At 50.0% G+C, this 22,191-nt stretch overlaps 9 protein-coding genes and 1 pseudogene across 10 annotated transcripts, besides 1 other annotated feature; 6 read left to right on the forward strand and 4 right to left on the reverse strand.

Annotated features, from left to right (window-relative positions):
- Window positions 1-5: 5 nt before the first annotated feature.
- NCS54_00971000 (AAA domain-containing protein) lies at window positions 6-4,487 on the forward strand (the record flags this gene model as incomplete). Its single annotated transcript, XM_053155049.1, has 4 exons — window positions 6-114; window positions 171-2,483; window positions 2,608-3,275; window positions 3,768-4,487. 4 exons carry the CDS (start codon window positions 6-8, stop codon window positions 4,485-4,487), a joined length of 3,810 nt encoding a protein of 1,269 aa, XP_053011024.1.
- Window positions 4,488-4,781: 294 nt separating this feature from the next.
- Window positions 4,782-5,252, reverse strand: NCS54_00971100 (Hypothetical protein; the record flags this gene model as incomplete). Its single annotated transcript, XM_053155050.1, has 1 exon — window positions 4,782-5,252. One exon carries the CDS (start codon window positions 5,250-5,252, stop codon window positions 4,782-4,784), a length of 471 nt encoding a protein of 156 aa, XP_053011025.1.
- A 1,625-nt stretch (window positions 5,253-6,877) lies between these two features.
- On the forward strand, window positions 6,878-8,169 carry NCS54_00971200 (Hypothetical protein; the record flags this gene model as incomplete). The annotated part of the gene is made up of 4 exons (XM_053155051.1): window positions 6,878-6,977; window positions 7,233-7,267; window positions 7,323-7,824; window positions 7,874-8,169. 4 exons carry the CDS (start codon window positions 6,878-6,880, stop codon window positions 8,167-8,169), a joined length of 933 nt encoding a protein of 310 aa, XP_053011026.1.
- Window positions 8,170-8,738: 569 nt separating this feature from the next.
- Window positions 8,739-9,875, forward strand: NCS54_00971300 (Hypothetical protein; the record flags this gene model as incomplete). The annotated part of the gene is made up of 4 exons (XM_053155052.1): window positions 8,739-8,954; window positions 9,004-9,139; window positions 9,190-9,563; window positions 9,621-9,875. The coding sequence occupies 4 exons, from the start codon at window positions 8,739-8,741 to the stop codon at window positions 9,873-9,875; spliced, it is 981 nt and encodes a 326-aa protein (XP_053011027.1).
- Window positions 9,876-10,774: 899 nt separating this feature from the next.
- Window positions 10,775-12,867, forward strand: NCS54_00971400 (COesterase domain-containing protein; the record flags this gene model as incomplete). The annotated part of the gene is made up of 3 exons (XM_053155053.1): window positions 10,775-11,366; window positions 11,414-11,569; window positions 11,615-12,867. The coding sequence occupies exons 1-3, from the start codon at window positions 10,856-10,858 to the stop codon at window positions 12,865-12,867; spliced, it is 1,920 nt and encodes a 639-aa protein (XP_053011028.1). The 5' UTR covers window positions 10,775-10,855.
- Window positions 12,868-16,000: 3,133 nt separating this feature from the next.
- On the reverse strand, window positions 16,001-16,369 carry NCS54_00971500 (Hypothetical protein; the record flags this gene model as incomplete). Its single annotated transcript, XM_053155054.1, has 2 exons — window positions 16,173-16,369; window positions 16,001-16,121 (listed from the first exon to the last, which is right to left on the reverse strand). Exons 1-2 carry the CDS (start codon window positions 16,355-16,357, stop codon window positions 16,001-16,003), a joined length of 306 nt encoding a protein of 101 aa, XP_053011029.1. The 5' UTR covers window positions 16,358-16,369.
- A 552-nt stretch (window positions 16,370-16,921) lies between these two features.
- NCS54_00971600 (Hypothetical protein) lies at window positions 16,922-18,364 on the reverse strand (the record flags this gene model as incomplete). The annotated part of the gene is made up of 1 exon (XM_053155055.1): window positions 16,922-18,364. The coding sequence occupies one exon, from the start codon at window positions 18,362-18,364 to the stop codon at window positions 16,922-16,924; it is 1,443 nt and encodes a 480-aa protein (XP_053011030.1).
- A 612-nt stretch (window positions 18,365-18,976) lies between these two features.
- NCS54_00971700 lies at window positions 18,977-19,272 on the forward strand (annotated as a pseudogene). Its single transcript has 2 exons — window positions 18,977-19,027; window positions 19,102-19,272.
- Window positions 18,977-19,272: a sequence feature.
- A 118-nt stretch (window positions 19,273-19,390) lies between these two features.
- On the forward strand, window positions 19,391-20,766 carry NCS54_00971800 (Hypothetical protein; the record flags this gene model as incomplete). Its single annotated transcript, XM_053155056.1, has 2 exons — window positions 19,391-20,593; window positions 20,653-20,766. The coding sequence occupies 2 exons, from the start codon at window positions 19,391-19,393 to the stop codon at window positions 20,764-20,766; spliced, it is 1,317 nt and encodes a 438-aa protein (XP_053011031.1).
- A 363-nt stretch (window positions 20,767-21,129) lies between these two features.
- On the reverse strand, window positions 21,130-22,167 carry NCS54_00971900 (Hypothetical protein; the record flags this gene model as incomplete). The annotated part of the gene is made up of 1 exon (XM_053155057.1): window positions 21,130-22,167. One exon carries the CDS (start codon window positions 22,165-22,167, stop codon window positions 21,130-21,132), a length of 1,038 nt encoding a protein of 345 aa, XP_053011032.1.
- Window positions 22,168-22,191: the final 24 nt, after the last annotated feature.

Raw genomic sequence — 22,191 nt, forward strand, 5'->3', positions numbered from 1 at the left:
ATCCTATGTCTGAGATCCCTGGCAATATCAAGGTACTCGCTGGAACCCTTGGAGGCGTATTGGAAGATACTGTGTTGTCCAACGAGCAATCCCATGGTCAACATGTTGTGATCGGTGAGTACCGCCCATCAATTCTGAGAAAGAAATGACTTCTTAACAACCCAACTCAGAGTCACCACAAGAAGCCCCATGGCATCATCGTGTGTCGTCGACCGATCTGACGGGAGGCGTCACCTACGAATGGTTGAAAGATGTGACGTCTCGGTTGACCACACTGGAGCACAGTCAGCCAAAAGATGAGCGCAAGATAGAACATACGAAAGACGAGATGGAAATGACCGAATTGATGAAAACCGAGCCCAAGGTGAGAGATTGTAACTGGGAACAGTTCAAGAATCGCTACTCTTCCGAGGAATGTACCTATGCCATTGAGGTTCTCCTTGCTGGAGTTGACCTGGATGGCGAAATGGAGGAAGAGCAGCTGAGACGGTTGCCAACGGAAAAGAGGAAGAAGATCATTGAATCGAATCGAAAGAAGCCAGCCAGAAGGCTTCAAGCAGATAAGAGACCCGATAGTCAACGCCTGGAGCGTGTTCGCATTAACTCACCAGCCATCTTGTCTTTTCTCGGTGGGGTAACTGGGGAGACCTCTTGGGCTGAAAAGCCTCACACATTCTTGAGACCTTTCAAGATCTTGATTCACTTTCATGACCGACTTGAAGATGAGTTTGACAAGCTCAAGGTAAAATTCGAAGTCGTTGGTCAGCCTGAACTAGAGCCGACAGAAGGTGGCGTTGAAGCGGCTCAAACAAGGCCAGCAGAGGTCCCATCGACATCACTCCGAAAAGAATTGCGCCCAGGTTTGGAAAAGGACGACTTGTCAAGCGAAGGGCTAGCTGTTTCGGCCAAGTTTCCGAAACTTCCTGCCGAGTCAACTACAGGGGAGCCACTGATGGAACGTGGTAGCTTGCAGAGCAAACCAGCTCCCCTCCCTGTGGAGGAGGTGACTGAATCTGGGTACAAGGAGATCAAGTGCTATATGGAGTTCGCCAGGTCCAGGATTCTCCCAAACTATCGCAAGTTCGAGGGAAAGGATCACAGCCAGCGTGTCAGAGTACGCTTCGATGATCTCTGGTCGCTGTTCCGCCCAGGAGACCTCGTCTTTACACGCGAAGACTCCAAAACCAACTCCTCCACCACTGATGCCGAGAAGCATCGTTCACCCCCCGGGCGGCAGAAGGGCCGGAGGTTGGGGAGACTACACTTTGTTGATACAGACACGGTGGACTGGACTGTCGGTAACCTCGACGCCGAGAACGGGGACTTTCGCCGTAACACGCTACAAAAGGATGATCAACTCATACTCAGAGCCTACTACCTGGACTATGACGGCGTCTCGTACGCGGCCGTTTCGCGCCAATGGAACATCTTACGCTTCGATGGTGAAAAAGAAGTCACCAAGCTTGACCTTTTCCCGGTGAGGTTTGAGAAGGACTTTGAAAACACTTTGTCCAAGCTAGTGGAATCAGGAGAGAGGTTCCAAAAGCTATTGCTCTCGAAAGAACCGTCTATTCAACACGAGGGTTGGACACTTACGCACGACCCCGCCGGCACGCGATTGGCCAACCTTCTCGGTCGCCCGTTGACGGCCGAATACATTGAGAGCGATGTCATCATCGACTTCCAGGAAACCTACCAAAAGAATCCGATGTGGAAGCCGGCATTTATATCCTATTCCAAATCCCCGTTTGATCCAGATACGACTTATGATGAATTCGCAATCATACGGTGGTCTGGGCCAGACCGTTCCAGAATATCCTCAAAGCTTACAGAAGTTGTCGTCTCATTCGATGATGCGGGCTCATTGAGATGGAACAAATTTGCCGACTCCGACAATTTCATCGTTGACCCCGATATCAAGCCCCCAGAGAGTCGTGACGCCAAGCATCAGTTGACTGGTGAAGACCTCGCACTCTTGCCCTCGAGAATGTTTGTCTACTCGTTGAGGAACCGCAAGTTTATCAATGCCGATATTCAGAACCTGAAGCCCAGCGAAGTCATGTCAGATCCTTTCAGCGACCTCAAGATCGAGGAGTCTCATAAGCGATTGATCAGATCCGTCGTACAGGACCACTTTGACAAGAAGTTGATGCAGCGGCAGCTGCGAGCACGGGACATTGAGCCACTAGAGCAGGACTTTATCCGTGGCAAGGGTAAGGGGCTTGTGATCTTACTCCATGGTGCCCCTGGGGTGGGAAAGACTGCTACAGCGGAAGCAGTCGCCTCGGCGCACCGGAAGCCTCTGTTTCCCATCACTTGTGGTGATCTAGGTGTTGATCCTCGGCAAGTTGAGTCCACCCTGTCGGAAATATTCCGCCTGGCGAATCTGTGGGATTGCATTCTTTTTCTTGATGAAGCTGAGATCTTTCTATCCCGTAGGGAGAAGAAGGATGATAACCTTCAGAGAAACGCCCTTGTCTCGAGTAAGTATCCAGCAGAACCTCATGATGCTTTCATGCCCACTAACTACATACCGCAGTCTTCCTCAGGACCCTTGAGTACTATCCAGGAATATTATTTCTCACCACAAATCGGGTCGCGTACTAGATGAAGCCCTCAATTCACGTGTGCACGTGAGCATCTACTTCCGTCACCTCGACCGCCAACAGACCATGGCCCTGTTCAAGATGAACCTAAAGCGCTCAGAGATGATTGCAGAACAGAGGGCTACGAGTACCAAGGAGCCCCCGCTGCGTATCATGGCAGAGGACATCAAAGAGTTCGCTCTCGAAAACTTTTACAAAAACGCCGAAGCACCGGGCGGGCTGGGTACGTGGTGGAATGGACGTCAGATCCGCAATGCCTTCCAGATCGCCACGTCGCTTGCGTATGCCGACGCGAGAGACCAAAAGGATGATGAGAAGAAGTATCTTGGACGAGAGCATTTTGAGCAGGTCCTCCAGGCCATGGAGGAATACACTCAGTATCGCCAGGACCTGTTGCACAAGACAGACGACGACCTGGCTGCAGACCGTGAGGAACGCTACCTACGAGTCGGTGGTGACAGCGCCGGGCGACGAGAGAGTCCACGTCACGGGCCTATATACTCAGACTATTCGAGGCCTCGGGCGTTCCACCATCAGCGCCCATCCTATCCGGCCTCCCCCTCAAGTGCCAGGGCATTTGCTGGCCGAGATGCTGAGTACGCGAGACAAGACCCTGATTCTCCGACGCCACAGAGACAAGAGCCATTCTTGTCTCCTGGAGCGTATCCTGTAGGTCTAGGAGGAGATCGGCCCATGTCTCGGGGGGAATTCCACGATCAGGGTCGAGAGTATGGCCAGCCTGGTCGACGGATGTAGCTGAAGGGCAGAGTTTTGGGGATTTTGTCTAATACTTCAATGGCTACTGTACCGCATTGATCTTCCTTCGATATCTGTGTACAGCCATGTGCTTGGACGTGCCGTAGCTGACGGCGGCTTGCTTTTGTCTTGGCGACATGACTCATCAAGGTTCTCAACGTGAGGCATTTAGTTAACCTCGAGGTATCCCTGGCAGGTTGTCTTCATTTTCTGAATTTTCGTTGAGTTTGACTTGTTGATAACCTTTCTTCCTTGACTCTGTGCACCATGTCGCAAAAGCCCGCGCCTACCCCTATTGGACACTTCGACTCAGCAGCCGCTCAGTATGACGCCTCTACTGGGGGATGCACTTGAGAACTAGCTCGGTCGCTTCTCGACATTCCGCAGCTGGGGAGTATCTACCAGCCAAGCGCAATCGTGCTTGACAATGCATGTGGAACCGGCATCGTGGCTGAGGAAATCATGCTGCGTGCTCGCCGATCAAACGCAAATGTGCCCAAGATTTACGCCGTCGATCCTGCTCCCAATATGGTCGATATCTCTCGCAAGAAGCTTGATGCCCTTGGAGTATCTGCAGCTTCAAGCGCCGCTGTGATGCCCAGCGAAAAGCTGGAGTTCCAGGATGAGACGTTTACCCACAGCATCACAAACCTGGGCATCCTCTTCTTCACAGATGGAGACGCTGGGGCCAAGGAGATATATTGCACTCTGAGGCCTGGTGGTGTTGCTGTGGTTACTTCTTGGGCTGTTCTCGGCTATCTAGAGGTCATTCGCCCAGCCCAGAGTGCTGTGCGGCCAGGCAATCCACCATTCAAGCTACCCATTCCAGAGACATGGTTTGATTCGGCTTTTGTTGAAAAGTGCCTGAAAGACGGCGGGTTTGAAAATATCACCGTTTCTGAAAGTATTGTTCACTACGGCGCACCATCTGAGGAGGACTTGCTGGGCCTGATCCTGAACTCGTTCAAGATGCTTTGGAAGGACTGGTCGGAAGAGGACCAGAACAAATTTCGTCAAGTGGCTCGTGAGAAGATCGACGAGGCATCGTGTTCCTATACTATGAATGATGGGAGTCAGGGCGTGGGTCTTCCCATGACGGCTATTGTTGCGGTCTGCCAGAAGTGAGAACCATGGGCACTTGGAAGGGGTAGAACCTCTGGCCAAGCAAAAATAATGACTGTTTTAAATCTTCCAATTTCGCTCGGAGTTTGATGTCTTGAAACTAAATATCTCTTCCATCGTTCAGCGCCTCAATAAAGCATCGACAGGAATGATGTTCCGCTACGAGGTGCCTGCTTTTGTCAGATGGCGATACTAGGTGTTAATCCTACGGTAGACATGATATGATGAAATCAAACACTGCGTTGCTCTAGCTTAATAGCTACGGACCGCCCTGTTTAAGTGCCATCCTCACGAACCCTAGTTAGGAGGCATCGTCATTCCCATTCCATCTCCTTCATCCGGCCTTCGTGGCTTGGTTACGTTACAAATCGCTCTTACAGGCTCTTCCATGCTCTTTTCGTTAGCCACATCGTACGGCTTTCTTACAGACTTTTCCCTCGACTTGACATCAGCCCTCTTCTTCTTCTTTGCCTTTGTGGCAGGCTTCTCCTCCACGTCCGTGTTAGTCTGCTTCGACTTTGTTCTGGCCTCGTCTCTGACGGCCGACGGCTCATCCACGCTGCCCCTCTTGATTGCTCCAGCTGCTTCGAGCGCCGACACTACGCAAACACTCGTTTCGTGGGCCGCTTCGACATAGAAGGTGTCAGGACCTTCGCTCAAGGTCCAGTAGGTTGATCCAAAGATCGCGGAGAGGGTCTCTTTGAGCTTCCCCTCGTTGAGAATGGAATCCTGCCGGAACTGGATGGTGACCGGGAGACTAGACTTCATGGTGAACTTTTAGCAGAAGACGTTGCTTTGGTTTGAGAGGTTTCTTTGTTGGGAGGTGCGAAGGTTGTTGTGGTTGAAGCTGTATCCAGGAGAGAGCGCGGCGATCGCTAGGATTTATAGTCAAATAGTACCGTGAATAGCGGTTGATTGTAGATATTACCTTCGTAATCCAGGAAGCGACAGGACGTGAATCGAATGCGAATTTGGGCCACGCGTCACATGTTGTCTCTCCTTCACAAATAACCCGGTCGTATTCTTAGCTTTTATCATCCTTGTTTCGCTCTGTTCCAGTCGTTTGAGCCTACATTCATGGATTCTTCTTGGTCATGTTACTGCTCGTACAGGAACAGAAGTTCAGCTGACTATCGGTATCTACACGCGTCCTTGCTCATTACTTGTCACCGTCCACGATTGCTCCTCCCACTGAATCAAGTCGTACCACCATGACGATGTGCCTCTAGGAACTTGACAAGTGCTTTGTCCGAGCTACTTCCCCTACGCTCCGCTAGCAAACTAGGTGACCATCCATTCCTGCATTTAAAATATGGATCTGCTCCATTGGCAAGCAGGATCTTGACAATAGACAGATCCCCACACTCCACTGCACGCAACAATGGTGTCCTGTCTTTGGGTGTGCTTCCATTCCTCGCGCCCTTCTCGGGGCATCCAGGGAATAGTTGGATAATGCTCTAGGTCTGGAGCTTGATCGGTGCGAAGCCTCCACCCGCTATCCACCCCAAAAATGCGCTCAAATTCATCGTAATCTATGCCGTCGGAGGAGACTCCAAACCTGACCTTCGGGAGTGCATAGTTGCAGTTGGTGTTTGGGGCTTTCTTAAGTATCATCTCAATGCTTGCCTTGTTTCCCCCTTCTATTGCCCAGACCAGTGGTGTGCTGCCTCCCTTGTCTTTCAGGTCGGCATTGGCTCCTTTCTCCAGGAGCATTTTGGTGATCGTATTCTGACCTCTAAATGCGGCCCAGTGTAGCGGTGCTGCTCCAGACAAGTCCTGCAAGTCGGCCTTCGCCCCTGCTATGAGAAGAGCTTGCACTACGCCTTCCTGGCCTCTCTCGGCGGCATATAGCAATGGTTTTCGGCCATAGCAATCGCTTGGATTGATATCGACTTGCTCTTGTCGACTTAACAGCATCTGCAATGCCGCCATCAAACCATGCCGTGCCACCACATGCATCAGGGTGACCCCAGCAGGAGGGCAGTGGAATGAATGACCGCTCGTACAAACCGTAGGAGCTTTTGACCCAATTTTTGAGCGCGGGTTCCAGAGGCCAATCAAAGCATCTGGATCCTACTTGATGAGTCCCCATCTCGACGGAACAATTGGAAATGTACAACTTCCCATGCCAGTCCCGTTGCGTGACCTTGAGCCTGATATCCTACCTTTTCTGTCACGACTTATACCTCTATCTAACCCAAGGGTAGAAATTTCTCTTTTCAACATGCTGTGATTATCGGTGTAAAAGTTGACCCGAACCCATTTGCTTGGCAAGCCACGGAACACGTAAGCATCTCGAGATCAGCTAACCTCCAAGGCAACCATTAACCTCAATAAAACGCTTTTCGGTAGGGGCCATATCTTGATTCAATAATTTATTGTGTCTCTCCAAAATGGGAACCGATGCACCCAAGTCAACTGTGGCCATGGCCGAGGCAGCGCTTTGTGGGCAACACCAACCACAAAAGGCGCCGAAACGCAAACCGGTCCCTGGTAAGGGATTCGCGAAGACGAGAAGAGGCTGTTTTAACTGCAAGCGGCGCCGAGTAAAATGTTCCGAGTGTCGCCCCGAGTGTCAGGGTTGTCGACGGCTGGGCATGCACTGTGTCTATCCAGCAACCACCCTGCCTCAAGTTCGCCACTCGATAACATCTACAACGTCAAGAGTCAATCTATCTCTTGACCATCTGAGGTTCTTCCATCATTTTCTTATCGAAGCATACCCACCACATCCGCATGCTTCGTCAGCTGTATGGCAGGACGTCGCTGCACTGTCGCACGAGGTACGTTCTCCTGAAAGGCCCCGTTTCACTGTGTATGCTAAGCAAAGCCCCGTAGTATGACTTCCTGGCATCGTCTCTGCTAGCTCTCGCTGCTCAGCACCTGACCCTCTTCAACCAAGCCGACTACTCAGTGCAGGCTCTCGACCTCAGAGTCTCTGCCATTAATGGCCTGAACCACGCTCTATCACGGCCCTGTCGCACGGCAGCTGAAGCCGACGCTCGGTACGCTGCCGTGATTGCCCTCACGTTTCAGTCGTCGTACATGCCGGATGGAATGATGGACTTTCTGGCCATGATGCGTGGCTGGATGCTCATCCAGACCACTCTGGTTGCAGATCATACAAAGTCCATGTTCTGCACTTTCACTCGTGAATCTTTCGTGGGAAGTATGGAGAGACATATTGAACAACATGAAGATGCTGGCAATGATACACTCATCCAAGACTGCCTTGCTTCACTGAAGACTGTTGAACCTCTATGTCGAGGTAATGCAGAACGACGCTATTGGTCTATGTTGGAGAGGCTCGCGCACCTGAGCACCGTATCTCCACGTAACGGTCAGTTATCCCACCCTATCATCGGCTTTGACATTAATGTAGTTGGCAGCATTTCTTGAGATGGTGCCTTGCTATGCCTTGACAAACAAGATGACGGACGACGAGTACACCGGCTTCACAGACGCTTCTAATCACGTGGCCCAAGTGCTCCTCGCCCATTTCCTCATGCTAGACCACATCTTGGAGACTTGTTTCTCCGAGACCACCACACGTCATTTCGCTTTCAGCAAGGGCATTACGCAGGCTTGGATCAACAATATTGCAAGTGCTCTTCCCAAGAGCTTCCAGAAGTACATGATGTGGCCGTTAGGTTTGGCAAGGGGTTTTGGAGAGTCTCCATGCTAGTTTAGATGCCTATTTACAAATGGTCATAGAACCCCGTGCTTCGAAAACCATCGCATTTCCTGCGATTCTCAGGAAATCCACAGTAAGCGGATAAAATTTTTGGGGATTGTTCCAACCGCCTGAGCACGGTACCCTCAGCCTCAAGTTGCCAGGGGCAAAGAGGCTGCATGCCAAAAATTGAGTGGGGGCTTTTGGCGTCCAGGCCCAGGGTAAGCATCTCAAAAAACGATGAAAGCGACGAACCGACCAATGAGAGGACACTTTCACGACTGTCAACATTACTTGCGTGGCTCGTTATTTGATGGCTTGGAAAAGTCGCTCGTTATAATTTACGAGCTGTTCTCATCAGTTGAGACGCGTCACTTGCGACGAAAACGAGCCTGGCTGGGCTGAGAGTGTTCAGAAAGGGTCAATTTTAGATGTCCTCAAAAGACTGATGACGACGCCCACCAGACCTACATCTATATATATTGTAAACAACGGTCTTCATTCTGTTGCCCATTATCATCATCGTCTTCATTTTTGACATCCTCCCCAAAGCTATCAAGTTCAACTACGAATCCGCCACCATGCCGACCCAAACTGTCTTCCAAGCGACCACAACCTCCTCATCGGCGAGCCCAACCTGCACGACCGCAATCCCAGACAAGTACGGATATGTCCCACCCGACTCGTGCAATGCCAACTACGGGTTCTACCCTCAGTGGGAGGACAACACCGCCTTTGCAGTTGCGTTCGGCTTGTCCACCGTAGCTCACCTCGTTCAAGCCATCATTCTCAAAAAGGTCTGTTTCCCCTGTTACTAGCATGAGCTTAGCTAATATTTGAATGCAGTCCTTCTGCTGGGTCATTGTCATGGGCGCCTTGTGGGAGTGCGTCTGCTTCGTCCTGCGGGCCTTGGGTGCAAGGGACCAGCAAGAATCATCGTACATGATCGTGTCAACCCTTTTGTTCTTGTTGGCACCACTCTGTATGTCCAAATACAGTGTTTACTACAATTCTTATTAATGAAACATCTAGGGATCAACGCCTTCGCCTACATGACCGTCGCTCGTCTCGTTCACTTCCTCCATCCACGTCGCCGTCTGGCTGGCCTTTCTGCGCAGTGGCTGGCAAAATGCTTCGTTACCGTCGATGTTCTATGCTTCATTATCCGAGCGGCAGGCGGCGCGATGCTCGCAGATCAGAACAATTCAGACACTGCAGATCTGGGGAGAAAGGTGTACATGGCCGGCGTTGGTGTTCAACTGGGCTGTGTTCTTATCTTCCTGACCATTCACACTCTTTTCTATCGAGAGATTTCTCGGAACCGGCACGCTGGGAAGCCCAGAGTTCGAAGCCTATGGACCATGTGGCTGCTGTGGGTTATCTACGTGGTTCTTGCTCTCATTGTGGTTAGTGTCCCCCCCAGTTATCCAATGCTCATGTCCCAGAAACTAATAAGGCTTCAGGTCCGCATCATTTTCCGTCTCGTCGAGTTCAGCCAGGGTGCCTCATCTTCCAATGTCATATTGCGCCACGAAGAGTTCCAGTTATACCTGGATGCGCTGCCGATGCTCATTGCAGTGGTTATACTCAACGTGGTGCACCCCGGCATGGTTCTCCAAGGCCCCGAGAGCTCGTTTCCATCAATCAAGGCGAAATGGTGGCATGGCCGATCGGTCGCATTTGAGACACTGGAGCTCTCTTCTAATGAGAGGAGTTAGTTATTGTTGGATCTATGATTTTTGGTGGCTACATGACTTAGTAAAGGGTAAGCCTAGTGTAGAGTCAAGCATTGTCAACGTTTCCTTCGGGGAAAGATACTCGTTGGCTTCGATGCGCTTAATTTTAGCAAAGAAATGTTAATAGAATGCTTGAATGGCCCACAGAGCCGTTTACACTACCAAAAGAGACAACTACCTCCCAGAGCTCTCAAAAGACAGGAAGGCGACGCTCTGGAGCCAATACATGACAAGGATCTACGGAGCCCAGGTGGAGCTGAGGGACAACGCAAAGCTCAGACACACATCTCTATCATTCGAATGTTCCTAGAGCATGATGCCGACCCCAAGATTGAGTGTGTGATTAGGTTTACGGACGCAAGGCCTACCGTAGGCAGGGCAAGGGGCATCGAGTATCCTGTGTACAAGGATATTGAGTCTTGAGGGAAGTGTCTGAACCGGATGAGAGAGAGTACTTGGAGCTGCTGCTAAAGCGGAAATGGCCGAGTTTGTTTTCCAACTTGAGAAAGGCATTGAAGGAGTAGGCAAGTCGGCATTGAGCAACGTAATCGGCCTGGGTGAAATTTGTGAGTATTAGTGAGGATTTAATTGGATGGGAGAAGCTTGCTTTACCGCGAGGGACGGTCCGTATGTCTAATTAATGTGATCAATCATGTCTGATTTGCCATGAGCAAGGCTCGGACAGGGATCGGTCAATGAAAGAGATTTGCTTATGTTGCGTTGCATTGATAAAGGCCGCTCAAACCCAAAAGGCCCGCATCGCGGTGGTCGATCATGTCTCACCACCCCGCAAGATGCATCAGATTACTAAACAAGATTAATCTCTCAAAAGACCGAGGTGCCGCCATCAATTTTTTCTTTATGTCTACATCTACCTAAAGCCAGAGTGTCACTCGCGAGAGAACGACCCAGGCTCTTTGCTGAACAGATTGATCACGACTAAATTTCCCTTCATTGGCGTCATGGCCTTCTACGTGATCCGCCTTGGGCTCCTGTCGTGGCTTGTCGCCTACTGTGTCGCTGTAGACCCGATTGTGGTTGACGGGGAACAAAGGGTCACCTTTCAAGGATCCGAACGCAATGGCATCGAAGTGTTTCTCAATATTCGCTATGGGGAAGACACTGGGGGAGAAAATCGGTTCAAGCCGCCTCGTCGCTTTTTCCCAGAGGCTGGAAGTACTATTCTGACGCAAGAATATGGACCAGCTTGTCCACAGCAACTCGGAGCACCGAACATACCCATCGCCCTCAGTAATGTCACGAATATCTCGGAAGATTGCCTGAATCTCAACGTTGCGCGACCTATAGGAACGTGCGAACTAGACACGCTTCCTGTCATGGTTTATATCCATGGTGGCAGCTTTTGGACGGGCCAAAACCAGGAGGCGACGATTCAACCAGACAGCATGGTCCTCGAATCTGTTTACAATGGGATGCCCATTATTCATGTTGCCATGAACTATCGCCTGGGTGGTAGGTGGCTGATCCCCAATAGATGATCGGTTCCTAACATGAGGCAGTCTTTGGCTTTGCACAGTCGGAAGGGCTCATGGCAGAAGGCTCAACGAATGCCGGCCTTCGGGACCAGAGACTCGCCATTGAGTGGGTTCGCAACAAGATCATCTATTTTGGGGGGAATCCCAATAATATTACCATCTTCGGGCAGTCATCTGGAGGTAAGTACTGCTCTGAAGTACTAGATCTTGGCTCACAACGACCAGGCCTTGCAGTTGGAATGCAAACGCTGGCATATGGTGGCACCAAACCTGCTCCCTTCAACCAAGGTATCTGCCAGAGCCAAGCGCTCGAGCCGGGCATTACTGGCAACTTTACCATCAACGCGATGAAGGCTGTGGTCGACCATGTTGGGTGCAATCTTGCTGATTTACACACGAATCAGACCGTCGAATGCCTGAGGAACTTGGACATGGACACACTCTTAAACGCCTCCTTGGCAACCTACGAGAGCGACATCGCACACAATATCGGTGACATCTGGCTTCCAGTCGTTGACGGCGACTTCTTACCTGCTCCCCCCTCGCAGCTCTTAGCTGAGGGCAGATTTTCCAACGTGACAACCATGATCGGTTGGTGTGAAGATGATGTGACTTTCTTTACAGACACGGCCATCAAGACACCCGAAGATACCCGCAAGTTCATATCGTCATACGTCCCCGATGTCACTGAGTCCAACATCGACAAACTCCTTCTTCTCTACCCATCCTTCGAATTTTTGGACAACGAAGAGCAAGGATTATCAGCAGAGTTTTACCGTTCAGCGCGCATCTTTCGAGATATCCTCATGGTTTGTCAACCAGCCTGGTACGGCGAACGTCTTGCTTCCAAGAGAAACGAGGTGTTCCTCTACGACTGGAACCAGACGATACTGGAGCCTATCATAGCCGAGGTCAAGGGAAAAACGGGATTTGGCACGATACACACGTCCGAGTTTGCATACATCTTCGGAAACCTGTCTCACTACAACGTCAGCGGCTATCCTTTCCATCCAACATCATCAGACTACTCCCTGAGACAACGTGGATCGAGGTCATGGTCGACATTTGCCTCCACAGGAAAGCCAGGCGCACCCGGACGCAAAACGTTTCAAGGCTTCAACGTCTCATATCCAATTGCTCCCATACCGTACGAGGTCGATCCTGACGATGAAGAATACGTCATTCTCTCCACGGGAGGCAAAGGCGCACGACGAGTTCTGCTCCCAAAATTCCTTGAACAGCAGTCCAAAGAAAACGAGACGCATGTATATGAGGGGTTAAAAAGCGCATGGAGGAAAAAGGTCAACGATACAAACCCTGTTGACAAGGAGATGTATGTGTTTGTCATTGGTGGTCCTAATGAAGGGCTTTCGGACTTTGGAGGAGACAAGGCGCATCTGGCTGTGAAGAGTCAGTGGTTGAGGAAGAGGTGTGCTTTTATCAACTCGCCTGAGATGATAGCGCAGCTCAAATACTAGTCTTTTCGTTTCCACAACATGCTAGTCCATGGACGGCCATTGTTTCCAGCTTTAGGTATTTTCTTGTGTCTATCTAGCTCATACAACTCTTACAACGTCGTTGAAAATTAACGAAGATGCATTTAAGATGGTTTGTCAAGCTCTCTCAGCTTCCCACGACCACAGTTCGGCATGTTGTGACATCATGATGTATATCAGTAGACGCAATGATGAAAGGTTTCAGTGGCTTAACTTTCTGAGTGTCCTCTTATTATCATAAATCAACATCTCGACCATCCTATCTATTTTCCAAACTTCAACACTCTACATCCAGAAAAAAAACCCTTTCTTATAATAGACACACAGCCCATGTTGTCGACTCAAAACCAGAACCAGCCAACTTGGCTCTATATTATGCCTGTGAAACTTTCGACATGGTAGTTAAGCTACGATCTTCTAGCTCACTTAACCTATCGAAGGACGGGCTTCAACTATAATAAAGAATACATTGTCAACACATCATACGGAATGACATCCACTTGGAGATGATCAACACTGAACATCTAAACAAGAGCAAATACGTGAGGCCACTCTACAGCCGCGAAGCAAAAACAAGCACAAAAGAGCGATCATACTTGGAGTTGGGTTCGACATGCTCAACCCTAGTTCAGTAGGATGAGATGAGGGGTATCACAATCTGTTCACATCAACATATTCAAGGCATGGCTAAGTGCCAGGTGTTCATCGTGCGAATGCCCTCATCCAGTCCAAGTTTATAGGCGCATAATGCGTCACTCTCTATGGTAGGTAAGCACACAACCAAGAAACCATCGCTTCCTCTACTCCGCCGGAGCTCTGAGTGCCATCATGTCTTGGCTCTCCAGTTCCTTCTTCGCCACGCTGCTCTTCTTCAGGTACTTGCGGTTCATCGGGAGTAATCCGAGAGTGGAATCGGTGAACTATGTGTCCAGTGTCAGCATCCTACTTGCCAAGATGGGTCTGGGAAGCCTTACTGCACTCAATGAACTTTTCGACATACTTGGAGCTGATTTCAGTTGCCATGAGACGGCCACCTTCATCTGCCTTCTAGACAAAATAGGGAATAACTGAAGATGACGCAACTTTCAGCCCAGGGGCGGAGGCTCATATCAAAACAGAGAAAGCGCATTGTTGAGGGACATCTGGCAGGCACTGGCAGGGAGGGCCTTTATTGTCAAATCCCATTGTTCCAAGTCCGGCTATAAAAAGCTGCTAGCAACTGCATTCGGTAGCCTCAATAAGTAAAATAGTAAATGTAGACATCAGCAATGGCATGTTGGCTGTTGCGTCGTATCGCATAATAAATGCTTCACATGGAGCCACAACCGAGCCGCCCTCCACCGCAACACTTTAACGAATCCACCCGCTTCCATCAAACGTTTCAATGCGTAAACTCGCATTATCCATCGCTTGTAATTGCCCTAATTTCAATTCCTCTGGGCTTGTCCTGACATTTGCACATTCATGGTCGCCTACCTCTCCATCTCGACCAAATCAGACGGGTCAGGTGGAGACGGTCTTCACAGCCTCTGATCCCACAACTCTTGCCACGGTTACTAATCCATGTCGATTCCTGGTCCTCAGCGTCCTCTCCATGGCTCAGTTTCCATTGATGCATAACCCGACCCAATTTCCGATCCCCATCCTCTGGTACAAGCGTAAAGATAGGGAAGGTATAGTTAGAGAAGTACCCATCAAGTCTTTCCTCTGGAGGTAGTTGCAACATCTCTTGGTAGTTGGTCTCGATGAACCTGGGTTGTGGCCCACGCAATCGCATCCTCAAAGGCTCGTCACAGGTGGGCCAGACAATCAGTTTCCAGATGGGGTCAAAAGGGCTTCGACAGTTCCCGAGTCAATGATAAGTTGCCAGTTTGCAATTCCAGCCCATCAGCTCGTCTCCCCAGATAGCTACCGAATAATCCGTAAAGCAATCAATACAGGACCATGATCGCCTTATGGCCGAGTTCTTGCACCCAAGAAGACACGTCAACTCAGCGGATGGTCGGTACATGCTCCTATACGGACAAGCATTGGCAGGTTGATAGAAACCTGCGTGGCGACATATCGGAAGGTCAAGGCTCTGGAGAAGCTTTGAGAAATCGCGCCGTCCAACGCGCGGACCATCGATACTGTGAAAACGAGCGATATAGAGCTCATTATTCATGATCTTTGCTTCAGAGGTGTGTTTGAAACTCCAGGGGCTTGTAGAGGTATCTGGTTCGTGTGGTGTGTGAGAGCCCCAAACTGTCTTTCGACGTTCTCTTGTAAGATATTGACGGCCTTGAGGGTTCCGATCCAGGGGGAAATGGGAACCCAAAGCCTCTTTGAAATTTATCAACCTTTGAAACTCGTACCTGTACTCAAGGGAGCTCAGTGGCAAACCATACGGCTCGCCGTAGAGATGCCGATTCATGACGAGGCGGGCCTCTGCAAAGTTGATAACAGGCCATTTGATCTCGGGCATCCATGCTAAAGGGTGGACAGGCATTTCTCTCTCAAAAGCCCATCAAATTGCCCCCTCGAGAAGAGGCGGGCGGTTGTCTCCTCCCCGCCAACGCCACTTGATCATAGTTGGTTGTGCGCAGCTCAAGTGGCCTCGGCCTGACTCGAGGGTACAAAGAAGACGGCAGTCAAAGCAGACGCCCAGGTCAGGATTGTCCCTCTCGAGAAGCAGGAGCAATTTATCCCTTTCCGAGGGCTCGGACTGTGTTGGAAGAGGGAAGACGGTTCGGCCGGGGTAGTATCCGAGTATTGGCACTCTACCAGTTGGGTAAAGGCCAATGAAAAGAGGTTTTGCCGTAAGAGCGAGGGCGACGCGTGAGTAGGAGGGGAGCTGGTCTAGGATCATCGACATGATCTCCCACGGTAGAGATAACATTTTGCTGCAAGTTATTTCTCTTGAGGTATACCGTGTCATGCTGGAGGGTGGTGGCGGAGTATTGGCGACCAGGAAAAGATGGATCGCCGAAGCATCTGGGGGAGGTAAGTTATTTATGCGTAGAATCCGATCCGTCCCATCAAAGTCAAAGTTGTTGAGTCACGAATCTAATTTCAAAAGACATAGCTTTCGGGCCACACATGAAATACTATGTCCATAAAGCCTAGCCTAAGGACATCAAACATCGCTGTTGTCTTCGTTGTGCAGGCGTCCCTGTCCAAGGCTTCCATTAACATCAACTCCAGCTCTTCTCTGTGCCTTGATCTGTTCCCGGGCTTCAGCCTGCTCGGCCTTCTTTCTAATATCGCAGGTCAGCTCGCGTTCTCATGTCGCGGTGTAGCGACCTAACCTTTCAAGGTCCAAGGTGTAGTCTTCGATCTGGATGTCATCCTTCCGCGGCTTGTCTCTACCACTTGTTTTTTTCACAGCATCGGCAACCTTTCCCTCCGAAAGTGTAGCTAGCTGTTCGGCTTCGACGTTGTCGTTTTGGTTCAAGACTTTGTCTTGACTCCGCGTAGATTGTTGGCTCGTCATTGTTGCTATTGCGGTACAGGGCGTTTTCAAAGAGGCTTGGTATTTTATGATTAAAGACAAAACCGTGCCAACTGTAGCTGTTTCTATTTTATAGATACGCATTTGGCCCTTTGAGCCGATGTGGTCTAGTGTAGCGATGGAATCTATGATGCGCTGATGACGTAGCTGGATATTCGGCATCAATCGATCCTCACCCTTTTAGCTTATTCCTTTCTGTTTAAATCTTGCATCCAGTAATGTCCATTCATCTACCGACTCTGTCATGGCACCCGGACCAAGAAGAAAATGGCATGCTGTAGGTCAGCAATGAGACCTTTGCTGGGATATAGAGATGCAACTTAGAGGAAAATAAATAAATGAAAATATAAAATAAACTATACTCTAAAGTCTATATATATTCTTAGATTTATATTCATAAGCCTTTTATTCTGTGGCTTAATGATTTGAATAGGCAGAGTACTTGCGAAGTATGCCAATTTTTTTCCTAGACCACTAGCTTGGCTATCCTACGCTCCCATCCCAACCCTGGATTACCCTCTTAGGAACGCACCTGTGACTCCCAGTTTACATGATAGCCTCCATCCTCTCCAGCGCCCCTTCTAAAATGTCATAAACCATGTCCTCCGCAATTATTCCATCCTCATACGACGCATTAATAACAGTGTCTCCCCCTTCCACGCCGGCAACGTTGATGCTGATGTTGTAGCTAATGGTCCCATTCACCGTAGAAGCCGAAAAGTTCATACCATCAATCTTCCATGGCCCTTCTTTTTCCCCGCTCGTCGAAAAGCTCCCAAGATTGGAGATTTGGAAGGCATTGTTGAGGTGAAGGCCCACGGCCGGGAGAGTCGACTTCAGTAGCCCCTCCAGGTCATCAGATACACCGTTAGATGCTTTGAATACCGTGAGAAGCTGTGGTTGAGCTCCCTGGAATGGCTTTTGTAAGGATTCTCGATATTCTCGAACGAGATCCCAAGCCCCTTCCACGTCCACATGCGTCTTGCCTGGCTTCAACGGTCTCGGGCCAAATACGCGGCGGTATTTGCTCAACCATGTGACCTTCCTGACGCCGGCTGCACATTGAAGAAGCTTTCCAGAAGAATCAGTGTTCTCTGGATAGAGAGATCGCACATCAAGTGCGCAGTTGCTGATCCCAATCTTGGCTTCGGGATAGTGGTCGATGGCAAGGGTGCAACAGATCATAACGAGGAGGAGTGGCGTGAAGCTCGCTTTCTGCTCTCGACAGGCCGCGATGATCTGCCGCATCTTGGCAGCGGGGATGCGAACGCTAGCGACGCGGGTCTTTGTCCGTTGGTGAGGATCAGCCTCGATCAGGAAGGAATTGGCGTACGGTTTTGCCTTTGGCAGGTCGCTGAAGAAAAGTCTGCTGCCAAAGAAGAGACGAATCAACAGGAACATGAGAAATATGTGAGCCATGCGGAGGGCAGATAGACTGCTGACCCAAAATTTTTCCGTCTCTTTACTCAATCTCACTCGATCAGGGTCGATCTTGACGACACGGTCAACTGATTTCTGGTCTTGATCAAAAGAGTTGATCGCCTCAAGGAATTTGCGGTGGAAGAAGTGACCGAAACGACCGTCACAAACAATGTGATGAAACACAAATACCACCTCCTGTCGTCCAAGGACAACTATCTTCCACCAAGGGTTTCGAGGATTGAAAGTCTCGTCGGTCCAAAGCCACTCATTGTGAAGCCTTTCAAGGATTTCTGGTCCAGAAGTCGGCTCCTGATCATCGAGGAACTCGACACAGGTCTCCAAGTCAATTTCATGCAGTGCCGCGAGAAGAAGTAGATGCTTCTTCCCATTGTCGGATGCTTTTGGAACTCCGATTAGGGAAAGCTCTGGATATGCCTCAATGACGGAACGGAGAGCAGAGTAGACAGATTCCTTAGAGAGACGACCGTTCGGGGTAGTTGTTGGAGCATAGTGTGCCGAAAGTAGAACATTGGACTGGGCACCTATCCGGTGTTGGATATAGAACATGCGGTCCAGGCAATCTTGAAGTAATTAGCAGTTGGTACGTTAGATGATTTCTCTTGTTCTCACGTGTCGGCCGGACCACTGTGTAGTATGATGATTCCATATTAGTCGAGTTATCGCTGACACAAATCGACTGGGCTTTCTGAAACCTGTTTACAAAGCCAAGAAGTAAAAGAAATGATGATAACTTCTACAGGAGCATAACAACGAAATGAATTCCCATCATAACCAAAAGACAATCCTTTGGCTTTATAATCGTCCTTAGCCCGTTGCAACCCTACACCACTCGCTTAGACACGATCCTCCACTTGACGATAACTGGAATAGCGCTCATCTCAGCCCCAATGGTTCTAACTGCAACAGGTAATTCGGACTTCTCATCGTCTAATTGGCCAAATTTTGGGTGGAACGGCAAATTCCGAGCTCGCAAGCCCAACGACCCAACCTCACTCCTTGTCTGACACTGTCGAATCAACGACCGGCAGAACATAGCACCTTGCAGTGCATGCTTTTTATCCCAGACAAGCGGTACTTCAGGCCTGTCTTCTAATACGTCAACCAACCTCCCGGCTGCCGGACCATCCGGAGAAGAGACAGATCTTCTAAGAGCTCAGCCACGATTTGACCGCCCCAAAGGATCAACTGCCACCCCCTGCGAAACCAATGGTATGTGCCCATGCTATCTAGGATCCTTTCCGATGGAGTTTGAGCTCGTAACTGACCCAAATCGGCGAGTTTAGGCTAAGCTCCCTGGCACCAATGTGTTGGTCCTGGACCTCCCCAATAGGCCCAAGCTCACCAAAAAGAGAGGCCCAAACACTCGGACTGGATGCAAGGAGTGCAAGTATGTCGCCCCCTGTCTTATGCACGCTGGCCTAGTTAACGCCGACGGACAGACGACGTCACATTAAATGTGACGAAGGCAAACCGGCTTGTAGAAGATGTGTAATAGCTGGCCTGACCTGCGACATTTCTTTTACACAGGTTCCAACGAGAAACCGAGCCATTAGGCCCCGAGAGAATAGTCACATGTCCAGCGCCTCTTCTACCACGACGAATGAAAATGCAGAAATATCCGACTATCGCATTCTAACTAAGCCCAACCACATACTGTCCATATTTGGGAACCAGCAACAGTGGAACTTCTTCTCCACATTCGTCTTTACTAGCCAACAAACTGGAACTGTTCCCATCAATACGTTGGCAGCTCTCACCCCACAGATTGCCCATGGTGACACTGTCATACGTGAGATTTGCGTCGCAATCGGGGCCGCCGCGGGCGCATTCACGGACCCGAACTCTGATGCCTCGGCTGATGAAAAACTGTCAAGAACCTCGCTCGTGCATTATAACCGCGCAGTCAGCACCATCACTGAAGCCAAAACTACGAGCGACACTCTTCTCACGGTGGCTGTGGCGTCCATACTCTTTGTTACGTACGACATGTTGCGCGGTAACACATCGAGTGCGTTTGTTCATTTTAATCACGGCCGGAGAGTGGCCGACAGCTACTTTGACAGACGATGCAAAGAGCGAGGCGTCACACTAGACTCCTTGCCGATGTCTACACTTGAGGCAGCCCTCTATGAGATGGTGCAGCGACTTACCACCTACCCTTGGGCTCTCGAATTGGGCTTCACCAGTTCTAGGACGGATCACAAAGCTCACATGTATTGTGAGAGAAGCGACCACAGATATCGCCTGGAGGACTTACCGGCCTGGTTTCGTGATCTACCACATGCATTGACGTGGTGGGATGTGGTCCAGCATTACCTGTATCAACACGACTTTGCCAAGCACCAAGGACATCAGACTCCTGATAAGAGGACGCCATGGGAGCAATCTTTCGACATTCTTCAGCAATGGCACAACGGCTTTTTACCACTTCTTCAATACGCCCGACAAAACAAAACCCAGGACCTTTACACTTATATGAGTACTTGCATTCTGGAAGCGCTATATCTTGAAGCCCTGACAAATCTGCATCTAAAATTCCGCCCCGACTCGAATGTTTTCCCCGACAACCGATCAGTTTATCTCGAAATCGTCCGAGCGGCACGGGAGATGCAGCAAAACTGGAACCAGGCACGAGGCATCGCGGTCTTGGACAACGCGGTCGCTCGGCCACTCATCTTTGTCATGTTTAAATGCCGCGATGCCTCTATACGGCAAGAGATCCAAGAGATGTTGTTGAAGTTTGATCCGAGTTCTCAGCTTGCGTTGCCGCTGTTGGTAATGATGAATAGGGAAGAAGGGAAGGAATTGCCACCGAAGCTGAGGAATGTTGAAAGGGCACTGGGTTGGCATCTCACGTCGTGTGGTTGCAACTCGGGGGCTTCTTCTCCCTAGCCCTCAGACTCAGAGGTCGTCGCGTCAAGGTCCAGCCCACTGTGTTAGCATTATGATATGATGTTATGATGTGTTGATAATGTGTTGTTTGTTATAGTTGAGGCCCTCAATGGGATAGCTGAGCCGGATGACCGCGCCAAGGTCCACGGTCGTTAGTTACTCGGAGCAGAGAATAGGCCTCTACATGTCTACATTTAGTACTATAAAAACGCCTATATGGAGAGTAATAAGATATGTCGCATAGGATAGGAAATACGCTAGAGTAACGGGGTTCCGTTAGGGTGGATTGACTGACTTAGTTCAGATATGAGTGTCAAGGGCTGAGAAAGAAGTTGCACTAAATAGGCATTCCGTAAAGACTGATAAAGTGACAAAATGTAGCATTTTTCGTTCTTTCCTTATTGGAATCAGCGTGAATCCTAACGCAAGACAAAGCCTGGAGACACTGGATCTTCGTCGTTGATAAAGAACCGCGTTTCCGCAACCAGATACGCCTCTCCCCTCACGCGCACAACGCAGGCAGGAAACCCCTCGACTGGACTCTGACCCTTGGACACTACCTCGGCCTCAAACTCTGTCCCAATGATAGAGTGGTGCAAGAGCCTTGAGTTCTCTTCAAGTAGACCTTGAGAAAGGAGAATAGCCATCCTTCCGCAAGTTCCAGATCCACAGGGAGACCGGTCGACCTGCCCGTCGCCGTAGATGTTGACGCTCTTCTGGACGATCCACCCCGGGCCCTTGGTGTTTTCCTCTTGTTCGAAAAATATCATCGCATACAGCTCGTTGGCGCCATACTTTGCCCTATCTCCAAGAGATGCCTTGATCTCTCGTTGAAGTCTGATGAATTCGTTTACATTGCTTGGCTTAACCTCGAGGCCCAGCTGGGCAGTGTCTACCGATGCTATCACAGCGCCAGCAAACGCCAGGTCAACGAGGACATCGGAATCGCGAGAAGGAATTGTCACGGATAACCCCTTTGCTATCTGATAGGTAGAGACGTTGACAAAGTCGGCATGTATGGACTTGCCATCCTTTCTCGTGACCGACGCCACCACGCGGCCTGACGGGACATCAATGACGACATCCACTACTCCATTCTCAGGGGCTTTAACAAGACCCTTGTGGACGGCCCAATAGCCTAAGGCGATAGTTCCATGACCACAGGCCGTCGCAAAGCCATCTTTATGCCAGAACAGGACACCGAAGGAACTCCCGGAGTCGTTCGGCGGGGAAATAAAGCCACCGTACATATCGGCGTGTCCTCGAGGTTCGTGGCTAAGGAATATGCGGAGCCGATCTAGCGGATGGTCTTTGGTCTTGGCGATCTGGAGATAACGCTCCGAAACAGTCTGAACATCGGGTAGGAAGCCTGATGGCAGGTGCTGGATGATGCGAAATGGTTCTCCAGCTGTATGCCAGTCCTCAGACTCAACCCAGTAAGACAGATTGTCCGCCATGATATATGTGCGAGAAGTAAAAAA

This window comes from Fusarium falciforme, chromosome 7 (assembly GCF_026873545.1).
Source record: "Fusarium falciforme chromosome 7, complete sequence".
Classification (NCBI taxonomy): domain Eukaryota; kingdom Fungi; phylum Ascomycota; class Sordariomycetes; order Hypocreales; family Nectriaceae; genus Fusarium; species Fusarium falciforme.